This window comes from Simochromis diagramma, unplaced genomic scaffold (genome assembly GCF_900408965.1).
Source record: "Simochromis diagramma unplaced genomic scaffold, fSimDia1.1 OVJJ01000685.1, whole genome shotgun sequence".
NCBI classification, from domain to species: domain Eukaryota; kingdom Metazoa; phylum Chordata; class Actinopteri; order Cichliformes; family Cichlidae; genus Simochromis; species Simochromis diagramma.
In genome coordinates, this window is record NW_024387477.1 from 17,224,194 (window position 1) to 17,243,794 (window position 19,601).

Below are 19,601 nucleotides of genomic sequence, written 5' to 3' on the forward strand. Positions count from 1 at the left end.
AGACCGGCCTCACAAAAGCTTAACACCTGAATATAAAACATTTACATTTTCTATAAATCTCAGGTCATTTTGGTTCAGTTAAAAGGTAATACTGGTTCCATAATCTTTTAAACTAATACTGAGAACTGGCCGAAGTCTGTGTTTAACGTTGTTATCCATAAATAATTCTAAAGACAAAGTACAGAGTAGTTCCTAGATGTCAGAGAGACATGCAGTTCTGCTTATAGGGCTGCCACAAACGATTATTTTGATAGTCGACTAGTCGACTAATCAGATCATCATCCATTGAACGTTAAACGTACAGCTTATTGCACCAGCAGCATCTGCTCTTATATAACTATCATTAGCTTACAGCTTTAAGTGTTTAAGGTCTGTGCTAACTAAAAATAAAGACAAGATGATAGTTTATTAAATTTTAATGAAGTTTGCAGATTGTTTAATAAACTCAGCCGTCTGCTCCTTGCTATCTAAAATATAACAGGACACCGGAGTAAATTCTGAGCATCTCACACTTCTGATAATCAGTTGTCTGCTTGATGTTTATTCAGCTGTGCAAAAACTTTAATCTCAGCCAAACCGATTTACTCAGGAACAAATAAAATACTAAAAAAAAAAGCCAAACAACAACATTTTTAAGTTATCTAAGTGACTTATGTATATTTAACCTGAGTAGCGAAAGACCGCGGCGGTGGGTTTGAAGACGATCTGCCGGGAGTCCGGTGTTCTCACGGCTCTACTGAGCCTAGCCCCCGGCTAGCTATCGAGCTAGTGGGTAACAGACGTCTCCGAAAACGTTGGAGCGCTTTTGAAACTATGTGGTGTCTTGATAAACTGAGCAGATATTTGAGGTTTACACAGCTACATTCTCGCCTGAAAATATGTTAAACGTTTATTTTGTGACCCAGAAAGAATAATAAGAGTAATATTAAAACTAACTAGCTGCCGCCATTGTTGTAAACTGAGCTGGGCTGCGCTATGAATTCTGGGACACAGCTTCTTCTTCTTCTTCGGGGTTTAACGGCAGCTGGCATCCTTGTACATGCAGTGCTGCCATCTTCTGTTTCAGTCCATTATTACACTCTTAAATCCTGCTACTTATTCCTGCGTCTTTTGTGATCTTACAAAGCTTCAAACGACGCGTCATAATCGTGACTAGTCGACTAATCGTGGCAGCCCTATCTGCTTATACTGCTTTGCAACTTTGTTGGGCAACTTATCGCAATCTGTACACAAGTATTTTGAAAAATACAAATTTATGGCGAAACGAGTATGAATGCATGTCACACATCAATGTAGATTCAGTCACTGAGACATTATTAGAGCTGCAATGCAGACGCAGCAAAATTAGAGAGACAACACTGAAGTTTCCTGTGTAACCCGTACTGCCCGGGCATCTCACCTGAGGCGAAAAAGGCTTTCTTCAGGGTTGAGCAAAATAAACACCATGATACAGGAGAGAAATCACATGATGCTGACACAATCAATTATAAACCACGTAATTTTCAGCAACTCTTTTTTTGTTAATTAAAAAATTTAAAAAAAGAACAACAACACAAAATACTTCCTCAATCACAAGCATTGGCTTCTTCCCTCCACTAACTAATCTCTGGAGATTGTGAAAGCCTCCACCATTATTAAGACTGTGGTGTTGTTTCAAAATAATCTATGCCTGCATTTTTCATAATGAACATATATGTCATCCGGTGCTACATTATAGTTTAGTGGTGCCTTTATAATTGTCTTTCGACAACAGCAGAGATACAGATAAATAAAAATGGTTGTGTCAATACAACCATGGGATTACTGGACAATTAAAATTAAAGACAAGCTATTTAAAAATAATTTAAGCATCACGGTAAACTCCAGAAAATAGACTTTAATAAAAGTTGGTTAATTTATTGCACGCCGTTTACTTCAAATGAGGATCAGTAAAAAGGAGTTGCAGGAGTTGTCTACGTTACCCCAAGGATATCATGCTAACACATAGGTACTAAAGGTTGCGTGTGTCATCCTAATATTGTTTTGTGGGGCTTTAACAAAGATGGTATGGACATAACTCTATAAACGTATAAGTTAAACCAAGGTTTTTAAGTCCTGGATTGATGCTAACGTTAAAGCACTGGAAAAAAAATCAGTTATCTCTCTAAATCCACAGATAAAGCTGTCTCGACTAGATGACAGCTCTGTGGGATCCTGGTTTCAATCATAATGTTAATCAAATTGTTTATTTAGTTAAAAGAACAGCATATCATCCCTGTTTGAAAGGACTTTTTAAGAGACACTGTATAAAACCAGGGTCGGTCTGGAGAGCAATCATTCTATTATCATCCCCCAGCAGCAGAACAAGAATGCATCTGTAGTGAAATATAGATATAAAAATGCCTTTCAAGCCCTTTTTTGTTTTAACTAGCTCCACACATACTCAAAATAACAGCACTGTGCTTCATAGTGAAATTTTCATTACTTATTATTATGTGGAATTAGCGGTTGTAATAAAACTGTTGTTTAGTACAGCACATGACGTTTTGCAAGAGAAACACAAAGCTTACCATCATCTTCTCAAAGAGGTCAATGATTTCTTTTTCTGAGAGGTTCATGGACCGCTCATCAAAAAGAGGCTGAGGAACAGGAAGTTCAGTTTGGGTAGACAGGGGATCTGTTGGGTGCTGTATCAGGAGCTTTTCCTTCTTCGTCCCCGTTTTCCTAAAACTGGTAATACGATCACGCTGAAAGAAAACAGATTCATTGACATATTAAAATATCGCACTGCCAGTGAGCTTGTTTTGACTATAAAGTATATGGATCATTAAGAAAAAAAAAATTGTTTTTAAAACAACTAGATTGAAAGTTTGTCTCCTGCTATCAAAAGACAGCACGATTATTATGCACTGATTTCAGGAACAGATGTGTTTCTGCAAACAAATGAAAGTGAGGTTAAAACAGAAAAAAAAGACTATAGATTTTTTTTCTTTCATTTTTACTTTGTATTGAAGAAAATAATTATAAAAAATATCTGCCGCATACAGCAAACACCTGTATTTTGTAGATTCCAGTTTGACTTAAAAAACAAACAAACAAACAACTAAATAATATACTTACCGTCAAACCCACAGGATTGCTCAGTTTATGCTCAAGTGATTCTAGCATACAATGCCACTTTGCAAGTTTGCAGGGTAGGGTACTAAGTAGGGCTGCCACAAACGATTATTTTGATAGTCGACTAGTCACCGATTAATTTTGCGATTAGTCGACTAATCAGATCATCATCCATTGAACATAAAAGTACAGCTTATTGCACCAGCAGCATCTGCTCTTGTATAACTATCATTAGCTTACAGCTTTAAGTGTTTAAGGTCTGTGCTAACTAAAAATAAAGACAAGATGATAGTTTATTAAATTTGAATGAAATTTGCAGATTGTTTCGGTGGAGTTTAATAAACTCCTTGCTATCTAAAATATAACAGGACACCGGAGTAAATTCTCAAGCATCTCACACTTCTGATAATCAGCTGTCTGCTTGAAGTTTATTCAGCTGTGTAAAAACTTTAATCTCAGCCAAACCGATTTACTCAGGAACAAATAAAATACTTAAAAAAAGCCAAACAACAACATTTTTAAGTTATCTAAGTGACTCATATATCATGTGTGTGTAACCTGAGTAGCGAAAGACAGGGGTCTTGCCGGGAGTCCGGTGTTTTCACGGCTCTACTGAGCCTAGCCCCCGGCTAGCTATCGAGCTAGTGGGTAACAGACGTCTCCGAAAACGTCGGAGCGCTTTTGAAAATATGCGGTGTCTTGATAAACTGAGCAGGTATTTGAGGTTTACACAGCTACATTCTCGCCTGAAAATATGTTAAACGTTTATTTTGTGACCCAGAAAGAATAATAAGAGTAATATTAACACTAACTAGCTGCCGCCATTGTTGGAAACTGAGCTGGGCCGCGCTATGAATTCTGGGACACAGCTTCTTCTTCTTCGGGGTTTAACGGCAGCTGGCATCCTTGTACATGCAGTGCTGCCATCTTCTGTTTCAGTCCGTTATTACACTCTTAAATCCTGCTACTTATTCCTGCGTCTTTTGTGATCTTACAAAGCTTCAAACTGACGCGTCGACTATTAAATCAGTCGTCGACGTAATCGTGACTAGTCGACGTAATCGTGGCAGCTCTAGTACTAAGAGACATTCCTTTTTATATTAATTGGTTAATCCTACTCTTATGAATGCAGTAACATTAAGTGTAAAAGCAGAAAAGTATATGAACTGCATGCAACCAGTCACTGTTAGTATTATCAAAGGGAGAGAACATGCTGGATGAATGAACAGATATAAATGAAATTAACAGACAGACATATAATGATGACATACACGATGTCGCAAATGTCAGTATACTGAAGTATTCCCTGGATGGATCAAACATACTGAAAGCTGATTATTGCAGCAGTAGTACGTAATAATAATATGTTGGCTGTACATCCCAAAACTCATGTAATACTACATGCGTCGGGCTATTTGTTAACTAAGGATATTAAAAAGGCCCCAGGTAAAACCATCTAATCAGAAGTGCTACTAATAATTGCACACTAAATGATCTATGACCTGCTTACAAAAGCAGAGATGCTGAGGGCTAAGTTATGTTCATAATGAAAAATTTAGGCAAACAGACCTTGTTGGTGCAGAGTGCACTACAATAAAAAATGTCTTTCACGGCACAGCTTTAGAGAGCACTACTGCGGACAGACTTATCATTATTTGCTAATGTGTAAAAACCCACTGTATCATTTTGCCACATGATGTAACTCATATACAGTTAAAATGGCAATTTAAACAATTTGCTTCTGGCACATTTGATCCATCCATATACTTCAGTTAAAAGTCCCATGCAGCTATAAGAAAACGTGAGAGGATGTAAAACAAAACTAATCACACCAAAATTAAACCAAGCACCTTACCATATCATCAGCCAATGTTTTTATATGTATGTTCTGTTGGAGGGAGGGCACAGTGTGAAAAACAATCCAACAGAAAACGACAACACTGGCAAGTGCACGTCCCATCTCAAGTGTTTTCACATGTACAGTGTCCCCTGGATACCGCAGCGTTTTCTTTGCTCTCTTTGGTATCACAGAGTAGAAAATGGTGTTGCATTTCCCTCTGAGATACCAAATTAAATTTTTAATAATGCTTGCATACATTAGAGAATACATGAAACACATGTGCAAATTGTCTTGGTACCACAGAGGGCAATAGCTCATTCCTGTCTTGAGCAAATACTGTACATGTGCATATGCAGGATATGGTAACACTTGATGATCCCAGACAATAGGGTAAAAGTAAAAACGTTTGTGTTCAAGAATGAACACGACAAATACAAGCACACAAAATGAGGTCCATCAGAAAGCACCCATAATCAAACACATCCACATCAGGTTAAAAAAAAAACCCAGAAAAACCCAATAACATGCAAGTTAGCACTGCTAGGTTAAAGTTTTGTGTATTCCCAAAATAATACATTTTCCCAGGGAATGTAGTTACAGCATGACACAATTAAACACCAAAAGCTTCTTTTATTCCTGTAATTTGTGTTCTGAAGAGCATCCTTTGTAGTGACAGTGGCCCAAAAAAATTCAACCGCTTCTCCTAATCCAGATATTTATCTTCATCTCAGACACACTAAGAATGGCTACTGCCAAAGGCTTGTGGCTCGGCAAGGGACAGCCATTTGAAACACACCTCAAATGGGAATCAGTAGCAACGCTGCCATATGCTGTGGCGCTCGGCTGTAAAGTACTAATGAGTGGGGAGATGTGGGGTAGCGATGGCCATAAAGCCTGCCTCCAGCCGCGGATTTCTCCACTATTCTAATCAGGAAACTACTGATGCTGGGGCGAGCAAACAGATTGGCGCTAACCTGCACCTCCCTCTGTGTGTCTTCATCGGCTGTCGCTCTGGGCAACACCGAGCAGACACTCAAACTGCCATATCTATCACTAGTTTTGTCGGCTACAACTGATCAACAGTTGGGAGATAAAGCTATTGACTAGAAAGAACAAAGTCTCGATGTGCAGTGTTACCTAAGCTGTTTTTTCAAGTTAAAATGACACAGGCGGCGTTACATATAGAGGGTTCTGCTGGGGATGTCCAGGTATTTGTTTCGGTATTGTGAAAGCCTTTATTGCTTTTAAAAAGGCAGCATGACACTTCCCAACATGTGTAACGCTAATAATTTAACCCGAGCAACAACTTTTCTCATTTGTAACTCAGTACGTATGTATCATTAAGCCCAGCATTCTCTAGCAGCCTAAAACTGTGTGAAACAATAGCTAATTTTCAAATGGAGTACTTAAACATTTTCTAATCAATTTAACAACAATCAAACCACTGTTTGGTTAATTGCCTTGACTTGAGGGCCTTTCCTTGCCCATTATCTTGGCAACATCGCAACATTGCAATTTAACATCTAACAATTAAGCTTGCATGTCCTCTGGGCTTCTCCCGCTTATTAAAGTAAACTTTTTCATCATAATAAATGTTTATTACCAAACACATATTTCTCTAAATAACCTAATCAAATTAGCTCTGGGTCCCTCCTTAATCAAATATGATTATGAGTCCATGCAGATCCTTAAAAATGAAAACACAAAGCAATATCCCACAACTTGAGAACCAATTTGGGGACACAAAACCATACAAGTATGCATATTTCCTACAATAAATGTTAAAATTAATATTACAAACTACAATTAATGTTAGTATTACATTAATTTGTGTAAAGATATAAAATATCACCAGGTGGAAGAAGAAATACGTTTCTTTTCCAGGCTGGACAAAAGACTAGTTTTGTTTCAAAGTGACTATAATTGCATATCTTTTAAATAGCAACGCTTGTTATACTCAACCAATTAAACAAGACCATCTGCGTGATGTCATTTTAACTCACTCACTGGAACTATCACTATAAAATCAGTAGCCACGATGCCACTGTAAAATGGGTTTAGAAGGAAATTAGCTGTTACTTTAATTAGTTCTAATAATAAAAAAGAATTACTGTGAGATAGCCATTGTTGGCAGTAAGGCCTGTAACACAAAGTGCTTCTGACAGTTCTTGGTAAATTCATTAAACTACCTCGTGTCCCTGTTTAATCAGACGCTCTGTTCATCTACATTCTAGTAGATTTTAGCAACGATTCCTGATTTTCAGCAAGAAAAATTTAAATTTTGGGGGAAATAAAATCAAAGCTGATGAAAGAGACTTTAAGAAAACTGTAAAAATTGTATAATTAGCCTTGAATGCTGGCAAGTAAGCATCAGTAGCACAGCAAAAAAACCCAAACCTTGTGTTTTATTAGGCGCTCATTTGTTTAACTTCTGTTGCTTATTCAGAAAATTAAAATTAACAAAGTTATTGTCAACAGAAAAATATTTTTTTGGTCAAAAAGAAAATATTTGATCTCTTTATTAATATAGAGGGTTTTTTTTAACAATATAAAGCACATTGAGGCAACTGTTGTGGTTTCACATTATGTAAATAAAAATTAAATTTACATGAGTTATCAGCTTGCATTGAAACTTACTTAAAATACACACTTATCTTAATTTTGTGTCCAAGTAAGAAACGAATTATTGTGAACGCATCATTATCAAAACACAGCAGCTTAGCAGTGATGACCTCAATTGAGTAAAGCATTCAGAAACCTGTACGTCAACATAGTACACCTGTCTGAACACTGCAGATTATACACAGATAGCCACAGTTACATGTCTGTGGTCATTGTCAAACCACAGTTAAAAACACGAGGAGAATATTGACCTGTTCTAAATGTCAGTATAAAGGCCGTTCAGATTTGGTCTGCTGCTCCTCAACATTTCAAAAGAGTACACTAGAGCTGCCACTCGAAAACCATTCATCTAGAGATACTGTGTGGATTATGCTAAAAAGCTGCTTTCCTCCGAAGAAAAACAAAGCACCGCAAAACTGTCACACTACATCGGAGGGTAACGCTTGCTCGTCGTTGTCATATCAAACAACAAAATTACATAATTTGTCTTTGTGTAATCTGATAAGATCTGCTGCACTACCAATGTACTGATCAATTTGAAAGGAGTGGCATCAGACACACAGAATACGGTCCGTGTAACTGAATTAGACCAAGTCAAAACAAATTAATTCATCTAAATAAATCCTGTTACAACGGCTTCTCAATGACTGCTTTTGCAAACACAGAGATAATGCAAGACACTGCCTAAGCTACTGCAAAAGATTTCTCAGTGCGCACGTATTCTGCTTGACGGTATGCATCAAGGTTTTCCATATGTTTGCACGGGGAGGATAATGTTTTCAAGCAAAGCATGGAGGTGGAGAAAAGAGGCAAAAAAGACACTGAGACACAATTTAAACCTGGCAATCAATGTGACTTATATTTCAATTAGAACACATTTACTATCACACTGAATGTAGCTGTCACATAGAAATACAAGTTCCCTCATCGTGCTTTTCCACTCACAATATTCCAATAATTCTTTCTGAATCGTTAAATGACAATAAACATCTGCTCTATAGCCTTGAGTGTGATTATTATTTAAACTACATATTTTCTATCTTAGCGGTTCCGACACTTCCCGGAGAGATTTTTGAAATCTCTGAACATCTTTGGAGATTAATATCTACAGCAGGTCTATTAACATCAGTCAGTTTTACACAGCCAAGGAGCTTATTGAGAGATGTATTGAAGGAATTCAGAGAATTGCTACTTTGATAAAAACTAGCAATTTGAAGATCTCACTAAGGGAAACTGAATTTGAAATAGTCTGATTTTTACAGACTAACAATATCATAACTAACAAAAAGATTAATAAAAAATAGCTTGACAAGACAAATAAAAAAGATTTCACTGCCACAAAGCATGTCTATCTAGACTTGTGAGCAAATTTACAAGTGGCTCAGTGTGAGAAGTGAATCGGTGTTTTATTTTCAGTCAGACTGAGAGAGCCGCATATGAAGTGGTACATCGTAACAACAGAAATACCGATATTAAAACACTTGTCAAATCTGAAAGATTCTGACTCCTATGTGCCCTACGTGCTTCTGAAGCATGTAGGGCACATAGTGTCATTACTGTAGGCACTGCCACAAGCATACACACACGGAAAGACAAAAACACACACAACGGAAGACAGCCTTTTATACATAACAGAAAAACATATTAAAGGCATAGAGCAGAATGACACATTTGTCATCTCAATAAAGTGAAGTAACGATTCAATCGAGCTCATAAAATAAGGTTGCTCTCCTAAAAAAGACCTGACATAAACACTTCTCCCTCAGTGTTTAATATTGACGTAGGTTACTTTGCTTTATTTTATTTAGGTTTGAAAAAAAAAACGCAGTTAATTTAAAAATGGAATGCAGCACGTTTCTGTGAGTGACTTTAAAAGTGTGTGAGTTTGTGGTAGCCTTATTAGTCTCATGGAAGTGCTGGTACTGCTTAGTTTCCCAAAACAGATACTGAAAAGAGGAAGCACACAAAAGCTAGTACAGCTAAGATTTGAATGGCTCCACAATGGATGGTCTGACCATGTGACTGGGGACTAGCACAGTACTGCCCTCGGGTTATCTCCGTCTCTTTTGAAAGCAAATTCTTACTGTATCCTTGAAGGTGGCAAGATATGTGGTCATTATAAGAGCTGAGGTTTGTAAGAAAAGAAGGAGATATTTTTACACTGTTCATAACATCACATAAAGTGTCATTTGTATTTTAAAGTCTACTGAAATTAACCTGATCTGGCAAACATTTTTTTTCCAACTGCGAGAGGAATTTTGCAGCAGACGCTTTCCTCTGAAATTCGGCTTAAAACATGCCATGTTCACACCTGCTATAGCAGTTGTTTTCCCTAATTGCTGACAAGTGCAAAAACATGTGAACCATGACCTTGTTTTTATCTGCAGGCTGTTGACTAAATGGTGTGTAATGAAACTGTACGTAACACCAGAGCCAGGCAGCAAAATGTTTAAAATAATAGTCCCGGCGCGCCCAATAATATGCTTTTATAAATGTCACAGGAGTGACTATATCGGTAACATTCAATTCTACCACTGTATTTTAAATGTTGACTCATCCATGACACACCCATGTTAAGCCTTTCTCACTTGACTAGCACTGACCTCCCTTCACTGACCATCCTTTATCACACGAGGTTCATTTAAAACAAATTAAATTAAATTAAAATACACTTTTTCATCTGGCTTCAGCCTCTCCACATTGTGTTTTCTACATTATTAACTGGATGTTGGTCCAACAACATGCAAAATGTAAAGACACTTCTTTCATTAGGCCTACATCAAGCTCAGTGGAAGCTCTGTCAGAACATGCAATCTACTCATGAATCATCCTAACTGTCGAATAAGCAAATCCCAAGTATGATTCATGCATACATGGACATGACATATATGCATGTCATACAAGTTTTACTGAGGCAGCCAAAAAACAAACTTCCTATTTTCATGTCTCAGATCTCATCCACTGATACACATGAATAAGGCTCATGACAGAGGGTGACTTTAAAGGAGTGAATGTGTTTCTTCCACTGTGTGACTAAAGCATTCATCACCACTTCCTCTCTCAAACTTCCTGAATGTCATTAAAAGACTCACATGTGGTCTGTTTCCTGCTGTTGCTCACACCCGCCCCCCCAACACAATGCCAGTCATGTTAATATAATAACAGAGTATGTAAAAAATATAAAAAAGAAAGTTAGTATGACAAAAATCTTGTCAAGACTGGCCAAATAAAATACAGGGCATACCTACAGTATTGTGCAAAAGTCTTGAGCCTCCCCTCATTTCTTTGTTTCCAAGCAGCTAGACAGTCTTCTAATTTCTTTAAGTAGAGCAATAGTTCTCCAAGTTTTCTTGAAGGTCTAAACTTTGCTTTGGCTACTTTTTGCACTGATTCTCAGCCATTATATCTGATCAATTTCCTTCCAATGTTTATTTGTTTCTTTAGGCCATTTAACAGTCAGCCTATTGCTAAAATGTATAATTTGTTTGCATTTCTTTGGCTGAATCCTTAAAATGATTGAAGAAACTGGACGATTGGAGGAAAAAATGGCTGACCTAAAGAACAGGAGCTGGACATTTTTCTTAAGAAATGGATAAATATCCAGCCAAGATCTACTTTTTGCCATAGGCTCAAAAGAAATAGTCTCAGTGGATGGCTGACTGTCAAGGAGCAATTCTTAAAAAAATGAAAGTTGGGAGAAAAGCTGAGATAAGATAGATTACATAAGCAATCAACTGTGGCAACAGCTCTTATGAAGTGATGAAATTTAAACTCTGTGCTTCAAACTGTCATCAGTATGTACAGAGAAAAGCAGGAAGGAGCTACAACAGTGAGTGTCTATAGCTTTCTGTAAAACACGGTGGAGGCTCAGTCATGATTTGAGGCTGGATTTCAGCCAGTGTTCTTCTTAAGACTGATGCAATTATGAATGCAGGAAAGTACCATCAGATTTTGTTCCTCTGTCCAATACCACATGGAAAGCATCTGATTGGAAATGCCTACATTTCTCAGCATGACGATGATGTCAAACACACTACCAAATCTGTGTAAGCAAACCGAAAAACTATCAGTCATGGATTGGCATCCTCAGAGCTGATAATCTCTGGATTATTTAAGCAGCGTGGAAACATCTTGACATAGAACAAAAAAAATCTTAGACTCCTTAAAGAAATTGCAAGAGAGTTAGGCTGTTTGCATGAATAAGCTTTGTTATAGTGCATATATTGACTTTCAAGATCATCAGAATTGTACAAACTCTGGTTTTGCCTTACGCTTCGTATTTAGATGCATTTTTGTAATCTTTTCAATAAGTTGCTGCACCCATTTCTCATTTTCCTTGCAAAATATAAAGAAATATTTTAATATATTTTACCACAGCACTGTAAATGGCTCAAGTGTGTGACAAGCTGACAGCTTGTGTTAACCACATGCCAACATGACCTAAAATGATTTCCGAGGCTTCCCTAAAGCTCACGTATCAAAATGTCAGATGCATCAAATGACACAAAAAAAACAAAACAAAAAAGTAATTCAAAGTATGCTTCATGATGTGATACTATCAGCAGTGTTAGAAGTATGAGCTTTACCCATTACTAAAGTATGTGCTTGTTTCCCGTCTCCTACATGATTAAAACAGAATAAAATAAACTCCATTTAACTAAATGAAGCACATAAAAAACCACTAGATCAGCGGTCCTCAACCTTTTTTGCGCCACGGACCGGTTTATGCCCGACAATATTTTCATGGACCGGCCTTTAAGGTGTCGCGGATAAATACAACAAAATAAAACTAGTACCAGGTACCAAAAAAAAGATTTATTCATAACACACGTGAAAAGACCCAGGAAAACCGAGTAAACGATAAAAACGATAACAAAATAACGCTGAAAACCGATAAAAACCCTGAAAACCATACATTTCACACCTGAGCATCAACTCTCGCGGCCCGGTACCAAACGACTCACGGACCGGTACCGGTCCGAGGCCCGGGGGTTGGGGACCGCTGTGCTAGATGATGATGCTGACGGTTTCTGGGGCCAGTAAAGTTACCTAGCTTCAATGCAATAATAATCAATTTCCTACTTAGCTGTCCACATATCTATTCAATATATATTATTATACACCAGACAGTTTGATATGTCACAACATAAAAATCACAGATATAAAAAAATACAATTAATTACTAGTACACCTGACTAAAACTGCCAGCCTATTTTCATGACAGCAATGCTTCTGAGACCAAATCTATGATACAGTATGTGTCACACTGCTATCCTTGCTATCGGGAGTAGGATATGGCAGCTAACAGCAAACTGGTTAACACTAGCACAGAACCAGCTTCAGTGTGACCCTACAGATCCCTGCTACAAATTTACAATAGTGGTATCAAGTTTTTGGTTTTTTGTGGGGGGTTTTGTTGCTGCTTTTTTAATAAACCTCTTTCACTGCCCAGTGCCTTGTGGCTGTGTCATGACATCCGGCCTCTCTCGTCCATATTTCCTGCAAATACTCCACACTTTCATTTGTCACCTTATTCACAATAACCAGGCCAATCCTTACTTATGTGATCATTATTATCTCATTTCTCACAATAGTAGAATTTTGTTTTTTTTTTACCTTGAATATAAATGCCTTTCAGCATGAATGTGACATTATCGTTTTGAACGCTTGTTTTTTCTTTAAATACGCCTTTCCACATTGTTGACACATGACACATAATCTGCATGCTTTGCTTCAATGTGCAACCACGATGTATTATAAATCCTGGTGGTGCAAAAAAATTAAATGGATGCATCTGAAATAGGAATTGGTCTCACTAAATCTGACATAGAGCTTTGCAGTATAATCTGAAGCCACTAAAATTACTTATATCTGCACACTTTTAGAGCGTTACGGAAACTGTTTTCCACAAATGCCCTTTATCTTCAAAAACCAACGTTTACCATGCACTAACAGTATGTCTGCCATATTTTTAAAACTTATTTTAACAACACTTAATAGGGACTAATAACATGTAATATTTCCCAAAACATAGTTAATGAGTGTTTCTGATTTTAGTTCAGCTTATGAACCACAAATAATGAAACAATCTGGCAGGCTCATGCTGCAACAGCAACCAACTGTCAAAAGAAAAAAGGAAGCAGAGCAAAAGTGCATCTGATAACATGGAATAATAACTCAGAATTAATTTAATAGGCTCGAAGCCAACATAAAACAAATAGGATCCTTTTTTTATTTTTATTTTTTTCCTTTAGGGGTGCAACAATACTCGTATCGGTATTGAACCGTTCGATACAGTGCTTTCGGTTCGGTACGCATATGTATCGAACAATACAAAATTTTAAATTTATTTTATCAACTTTCCTTCTGACGATGCTGTCTGTGTTGAGCGCTCAGTGGATCTGCGCTCGACTACTCCGCCTAGGCTGCACTGTCGAGCGCAGATCCACTGAGCGCAGCGCAGATGAACGCTGACAGCACTAGTGGGAACACAACATTTATGCCGACAGCATCCTAGTGCAAAGACAAGTGGAAGCAGACAAAAACAACAAGCACGCATGCTACAAACGGAGTCATTTAGACAGCCGTTAGCACATGATTGTCCTTATGGGGACCTGATATGTTTAATATGCTGCTGAGAATATAGCCCAGAAGAAGCGAATAGTATAGCTTTTATTTTGGAAAGAGACGTTTCTCTGTAATAAACTCTCTTTTCCAAAGATGAGTGATTTCTCCATCAGGTAGATTTTTTTTTTTCTTTTGTTGTTTCAGCAACATTAAATTTAAAAACTGTACTTTTGAGTTAAAATATATATTTATAATTTTAATAAATGACAAATTAAAAAGGCATGAACATTTTTTTGTATCGAGAAAATATCGAACCGTGACACCAAAGTATCGAACCGAACCGTGATTTTTGTGTATCGTTGCACCCCTACTATCCTTGTATCCTTCGCATTTCATATCTAAACAAATTGCCGTACAGACATGCATGTTCTTTAAAGCTTAAACCACTTTACTCCCAACCAACCATTTCACCAATTTGCAATCGATGTGTATTATAAATTAATTAGGTTAAGGAGAAGTTGCTTATCACAGTACTACAAAGCAAACTATTGACCAGTTTGCTCTGCGGTGCAAACAGGAACAAACGATGTTTGAGATTCTGAATACTTTAAACAATTTTCTTATAGAAAGAAACAAGTACAAATTGTATACATCATTACATTACATGTCAAGCCTGCAGGCAATAAAGAAGATTGGATCTTATATACTGTGTTTTAACAAATTGGAAAGTTTGATCATCAGCACTTTGATTGTTGTAAAATCGTTGTATCTTACAATAGCCCCACACAAAAACAGCTGGAAATGACACATAATGCACCAGAACAAACAAAAAAGCTGGCTGATCCCAGTCACTTATGCAGATTCATTGTAGGCTCTATAAAGACTTCCTACATAACTCTAAATCAGACTTTATTCACAAGGGGTCACCCCAACCACACTGAAAGCACTTCTTAGTGCAACCTCCAAGGGATTTGTGTCTCCTCGAAACGTGAACGTGTAAACCACTACACCACAGAGCCTACCAGAGCTAAAGCATTTGATAAATATACTGAGTACTTCAGCATAGTCTTGCCACAATGTTGGTCTAACTTTGATAAAGTATAGTGAAAAATATTGATATTCAATACAGCAGTTTTCACACAGTGTAGAATAAAGAAAGGCATGCATGTGCTTAGGTCTACTACAATATACATATATATAACTGAGAACTGGTTCCCAGTTATTGGTTCCCACATTCCTAATCCTAATATTTAACGTCTCAGTGTTATTATTATATGTATGCAATGTGATGCTTCCTGCCTCTGTGTTGCTACACTATGAGATCATCTTTTAAGCTGGAATTCAAAAGGAGTAACAGTTCTCTCCCTCTCGGTCAAACCAGCTCCTCTGAGTTCCTTTTACTAAAGAGCTCATTCCATCTGGCTGTTCTCCTGGATGTCATACTTTTGCAAAACTTCAAGACAAGGACATTATAACAAAGAGAAGCTAGGAACTATTGAAAATTTGAGTTATGACCCAAAAGACTGCAGTGCTGTTGTAATGTCCTTGGCTATGCTGAGCATCTACACCCTGGGCCCATAGCCCAAATGGTGTTGCCGTGATGTAATGCTGCCCAGTGACTTGTTAAACAAACACACAGCTTTCAGTGTTTTTCCTCCAAAGACTGATTTGACTTTGCATTGACCAAACCACAGCAGTTTCTGCATTTTCTTATCACCAAAGCACATGGGACAGTGCTCTTTAGCAGCGCTAGGTGTGATTATGAAACCAGTACTTTGATGCTGTTTACAGCCGGTATTAACCCTCCCTCAAGTCTGTTCCACATCCACACAGCCTGCACTGCATGCCAAAAATGTCACAACACAACCCTGCATATGTGTAGTAAAATTTAGAGATTTAGTTGCATAGCGCTTGCACTTTTGTTGCATTAGCCCTTTAAACAGCTGCATTTGTAGCTTATTTACATGACTGTGGACAGCTAAACAGTTGGGATAAACACAAGAGGACGAATCAAAACTGAACTCAAGGAAGAATAATCAGCTTCCTCTTTCCAACTTAAAGCTAATGTTAGTATTTTTGCAACAGCCGCATTTGAAGCTGCCTTCTGCTTCTGCCTGTTGTGCTCAGAGAGTTGCGCAACAGAGAACGCGCCTGACCATGAGACCATTTTTTTAGTAAAACAAAACCAAACGCTGGTCTTACATAGACTTCTTGAGTGATTTACTGACTGATGATGTCATTCTGGCACTCTCGCAAACATCTTAAACTTGGGAGGCAGGATAGTCAAGAGTTTAAGGCTGTCGTAACGATTTCTTAAAGGAACACCCATTAGTAGCTCTGGGAGTGCATGTCAATTCGCCCCACTTTGGGATTTCCTGTCAGGCAGTTATTTTGGCCACTCTTTCCTTTACCTTAACTTTGGTGTAAACAACCATCAATTTCCTTTGTGTGTTTCAGTTTTAGGACAATTACTAAAAAATGCTAAACATGCAATAATGCTCAACAACAATGAGCACCACCTAAAGAAATATCAGAGGCATTAACAAAAACATTTCATTCAGAATGTTCTCCTTCAATCATTCCAGTATGCTTGAGTGAAGACAGAAACACTAGTCAATCTAAACTGTGCCGTTTTCAGTTCCCTATTTAGGAACTGTGGCTGCAACTAAACTTGTGACCTACCCAGCCAATAAGTCACAACATAAAGCAACACTAACAGACCTCACAATGAAGATTTGGGAGGTGACATGAGAAAGTTGCACAAAGTTCAACGGCAGCCGAACTTTCCCTTTTTCCACAAATGTGGAAAAACAGACGTGAAAATCAAACGGCAGCCAAGCTTTTTAGTTTCTGGTCATGGAAAATAACTTTAAACCACTGCTTTCTGCAAGCACTGACGGCATGCAGGCACTGACGTGCACTTCACACCCTCAGCATTACAGTTTAGATTTATCATTTAACATGGCACTGTGGACGGTAAATAAAAGATTGTAGCTACAGTTTACCAAATAAGGGAATTACAGATTTTGGAGAGATGCTGTTTACACAATTCCTCAGAAGAGTGTATTAGTTTCTCCCAGGAACTTTTAAGAACAGCATGACTAAAAAAACCAAAAGTGATTGTTTAAGCATTTCCACATAAGCCAAAACAAAACTTCCACCAAATCTTGCAATGTCATTTCAGGGCAAGATATGGCGTGCAGGACCGGCCTAATGACACCACGGCTTTAATGATGTAGATTCGGGTTTGCTACTTTTCTAAATAAACACAATCCTTCCTCTGGTTAAACTACTGCACAAAGTCCATCCAATGTAATGACGATAAATTAATGTTAAATGGGTTTTCAGTTGTTATCTCATAGACACTGCCCAAGGGCTGCCTAAGGACAAGTTTTATCAATTGCACACACTCATGCTGTTCATAAATCGCCCCCACAAACCTCATGTACATCATGCTGTACACTGAGTCATACAGTAAATTAACTTGTGCTTTGTGTGCATATTAATATAAGACCCCCAACTGTCACAACAAGGATGCTCTTCAAAAACCTATCAGGAGATGTATTGACAGGAATAATCACATGATGCACTGAGTGCCTCGAAAATTGAAGCACTCAGCGAAACAGTACCTCTTTGCTCAACTCTAGCTGCTATTAGCCCCTACATTAAACCATAACAACAACACGTGAATTACTGTTTGTGTCTCGTCCTGCACTAAACAGGGAAGTTCTGCATCGAGAATATGCTTTGTCCTGCTCCTTGGTTTCATGATGAGCTTTAAAAGTAAAAGGAAGACTGTCCTTAGCATTTACAATAAATCTTTTTTCTTTTTTGACACAGACCTAACATGAAACTTTCTGCAGCTGCAAAGCAGTGCAACTTTCTGGGTCTTAATAAAGTTGAGTGTGACATAATGGGCTGCTTCTGGGATTACAGGATGTGTCAGTTGACTTACACCCTAGTTCCACGCACGTTACACACGAGTGAGCTATTAGAATACCTACCAGCTTTTTGTTTTTACCCTCATCCTCGCTGGATTTCTTTTTAGAGGGCTTATTTGGATCCTCCCCACCGCTGGCTTGATCCATTGCAGCTTTAAGTTAATTTCCCTTCCAGAAACGCCTAATGCGACGTCCTCAAACGCTGACAAACTCCACCGGTGGGCTATTTCAACACACTTTTTACTAGAAGCTCTCCAAGTTATGTGTTTTCAAAATTCATTCCGTTTAAAAGGCTGAAGAACAATTTCAAGTTTCGAATAGCATCCAAAAGAGTCGAGGAGTTTGCTTGAAGAAGAGGTGTGGTAGGGTGGATACACGTTCTCCTCGGCGTAGCAGTATGTCAGCTCACACGCGGGGGGAAAGCTAGAAAGTAACACAAGAGTGTGTAAACAACAACTGATTAGTCCAACATATTCACCCGGGTTTTAAGTTTCAACAAATGCTTTGTCTCCACGCGTGTTTCCATAAGCAGCAGTGTTTAGTATGCAGAATGCATTCAGTAAAGACATCTAACCGTGAACGGTAAAACAGATCCATCTGAGTTAGCTATAAATAGCCATCAATTATTTTTATATTTTTCTTCTAAAGTAGCATTTAATAGACCCCCTGTTTATGGGAACAGGCGGCTAAATTGTTACAGAAAGCAAAGTTACAACCGTGTAACTTAGCAATAGAGGAGTAATAGAGAGACAACAACGTTTCAGGCTGCCCTGACAGTTTTTAACGTGCCTCGTCAAAGCCACTATTTATCTGTCATTAATCAGAATATATACACAATTGCTGTACTATAGGGAAATCACCGTTGTTCTCCTGCTTAGAATACTTTACACTGCTGTACACAAGCGAGCAATGGGCGACCACTGCCCGGCAAGCACTGTTTATTTTAGCGGACACAGTAGCACACCAGCACGTATGAAACCATATCAAATCCAAACGTGAAGATTAAATAAAAGAAAAAGAAAACTAAAAAAAAAATAAAAATCCCATCCAGGGCTTACCTTTACAACCAAACGTGAATACCAGGCCCACGGAAATCCCGCCCACCCGTTTTTGACTGGACTTTGAAAGACTGAATGACGTAGAATTCAAGCTACTATTGGGCAGATGTCTTGGCAGTCACGAGGTCGGCGTGGCGTCGGTTGTGACGGAGAGGTCGCACCGATTTCACACAACGTGGATGGGGTTCAGGCAGTTGTAAGAATAGATCTGTAACGGAGGCACCGTGTGAGCGGCTGAGCGCGGATAGGAAGCAGGGCGGGAATCTGCGTCTGGGAAACACACCCAGTGTGTATACGTGTGCGCGTGTGTGTTTATTAATATTAGCACACACACACGCAACTTTTTGTGTCTGCAGAAACAGCTGGTGCCATTGTTACCCAGCTATACAATGGAGTGCATCATATAGGCCTGGCTGTTTGCGACTGCATAAAGACAAAAGGTAGATGCAGATGTGCGTTTGAGGAGACCCCAGGCAC

General features: G+C 38.2%; 1 protein-coding gene across 9 annotated transcripts in view; it reads right to left on the bottom strand.

The window, feature by feature from the left end:
• Positions 1 to 19,325, bottom strand: part of diaph2 (diaphanous-related formin 2) — a 357,889-nt gene extending 338,564 nt beyond the window's left edge. For 3 of the 9 annotated variants that reach the window (XM_040016586.1, XM_040016585.1, XM_040016582.1), the window contains exons 1-4: positions 19,125 to 19,325; positions 18,130 to 18,489; positions 4,952 to 4,984; positions 2,550 to 2,726 (exon numbers count right to left, since the gene is read on the bottom strand). In XM_040016586.1, the coding sequence (XP_039872520.1) occupies positions 2,550 to 2,726; positions 4,952 to 4,984; positions 18,130 to 18,213 (294 nt within the window). In that variant the 5' untranslated portion in view covers positions 18,214 to 18,489; positions 19,125 to 19,325. Of the gene's footprint in view, positions 1 to 2,549; positions 2,727 to 4,951; positions 4,985 to 18,129; positions 18,883 to 18,926; positions 19,059 to 19,124 lie in introns of those variants that run through there. The other 6 variants (XM_040016591.1, XM_040016589.1, XM_040016590.1 and 3 more) reach the window with 4 other exon arrangements.
• Between the last annotated feature and the right edge of the window lie 276 nt (positions 19,326 to 19,601).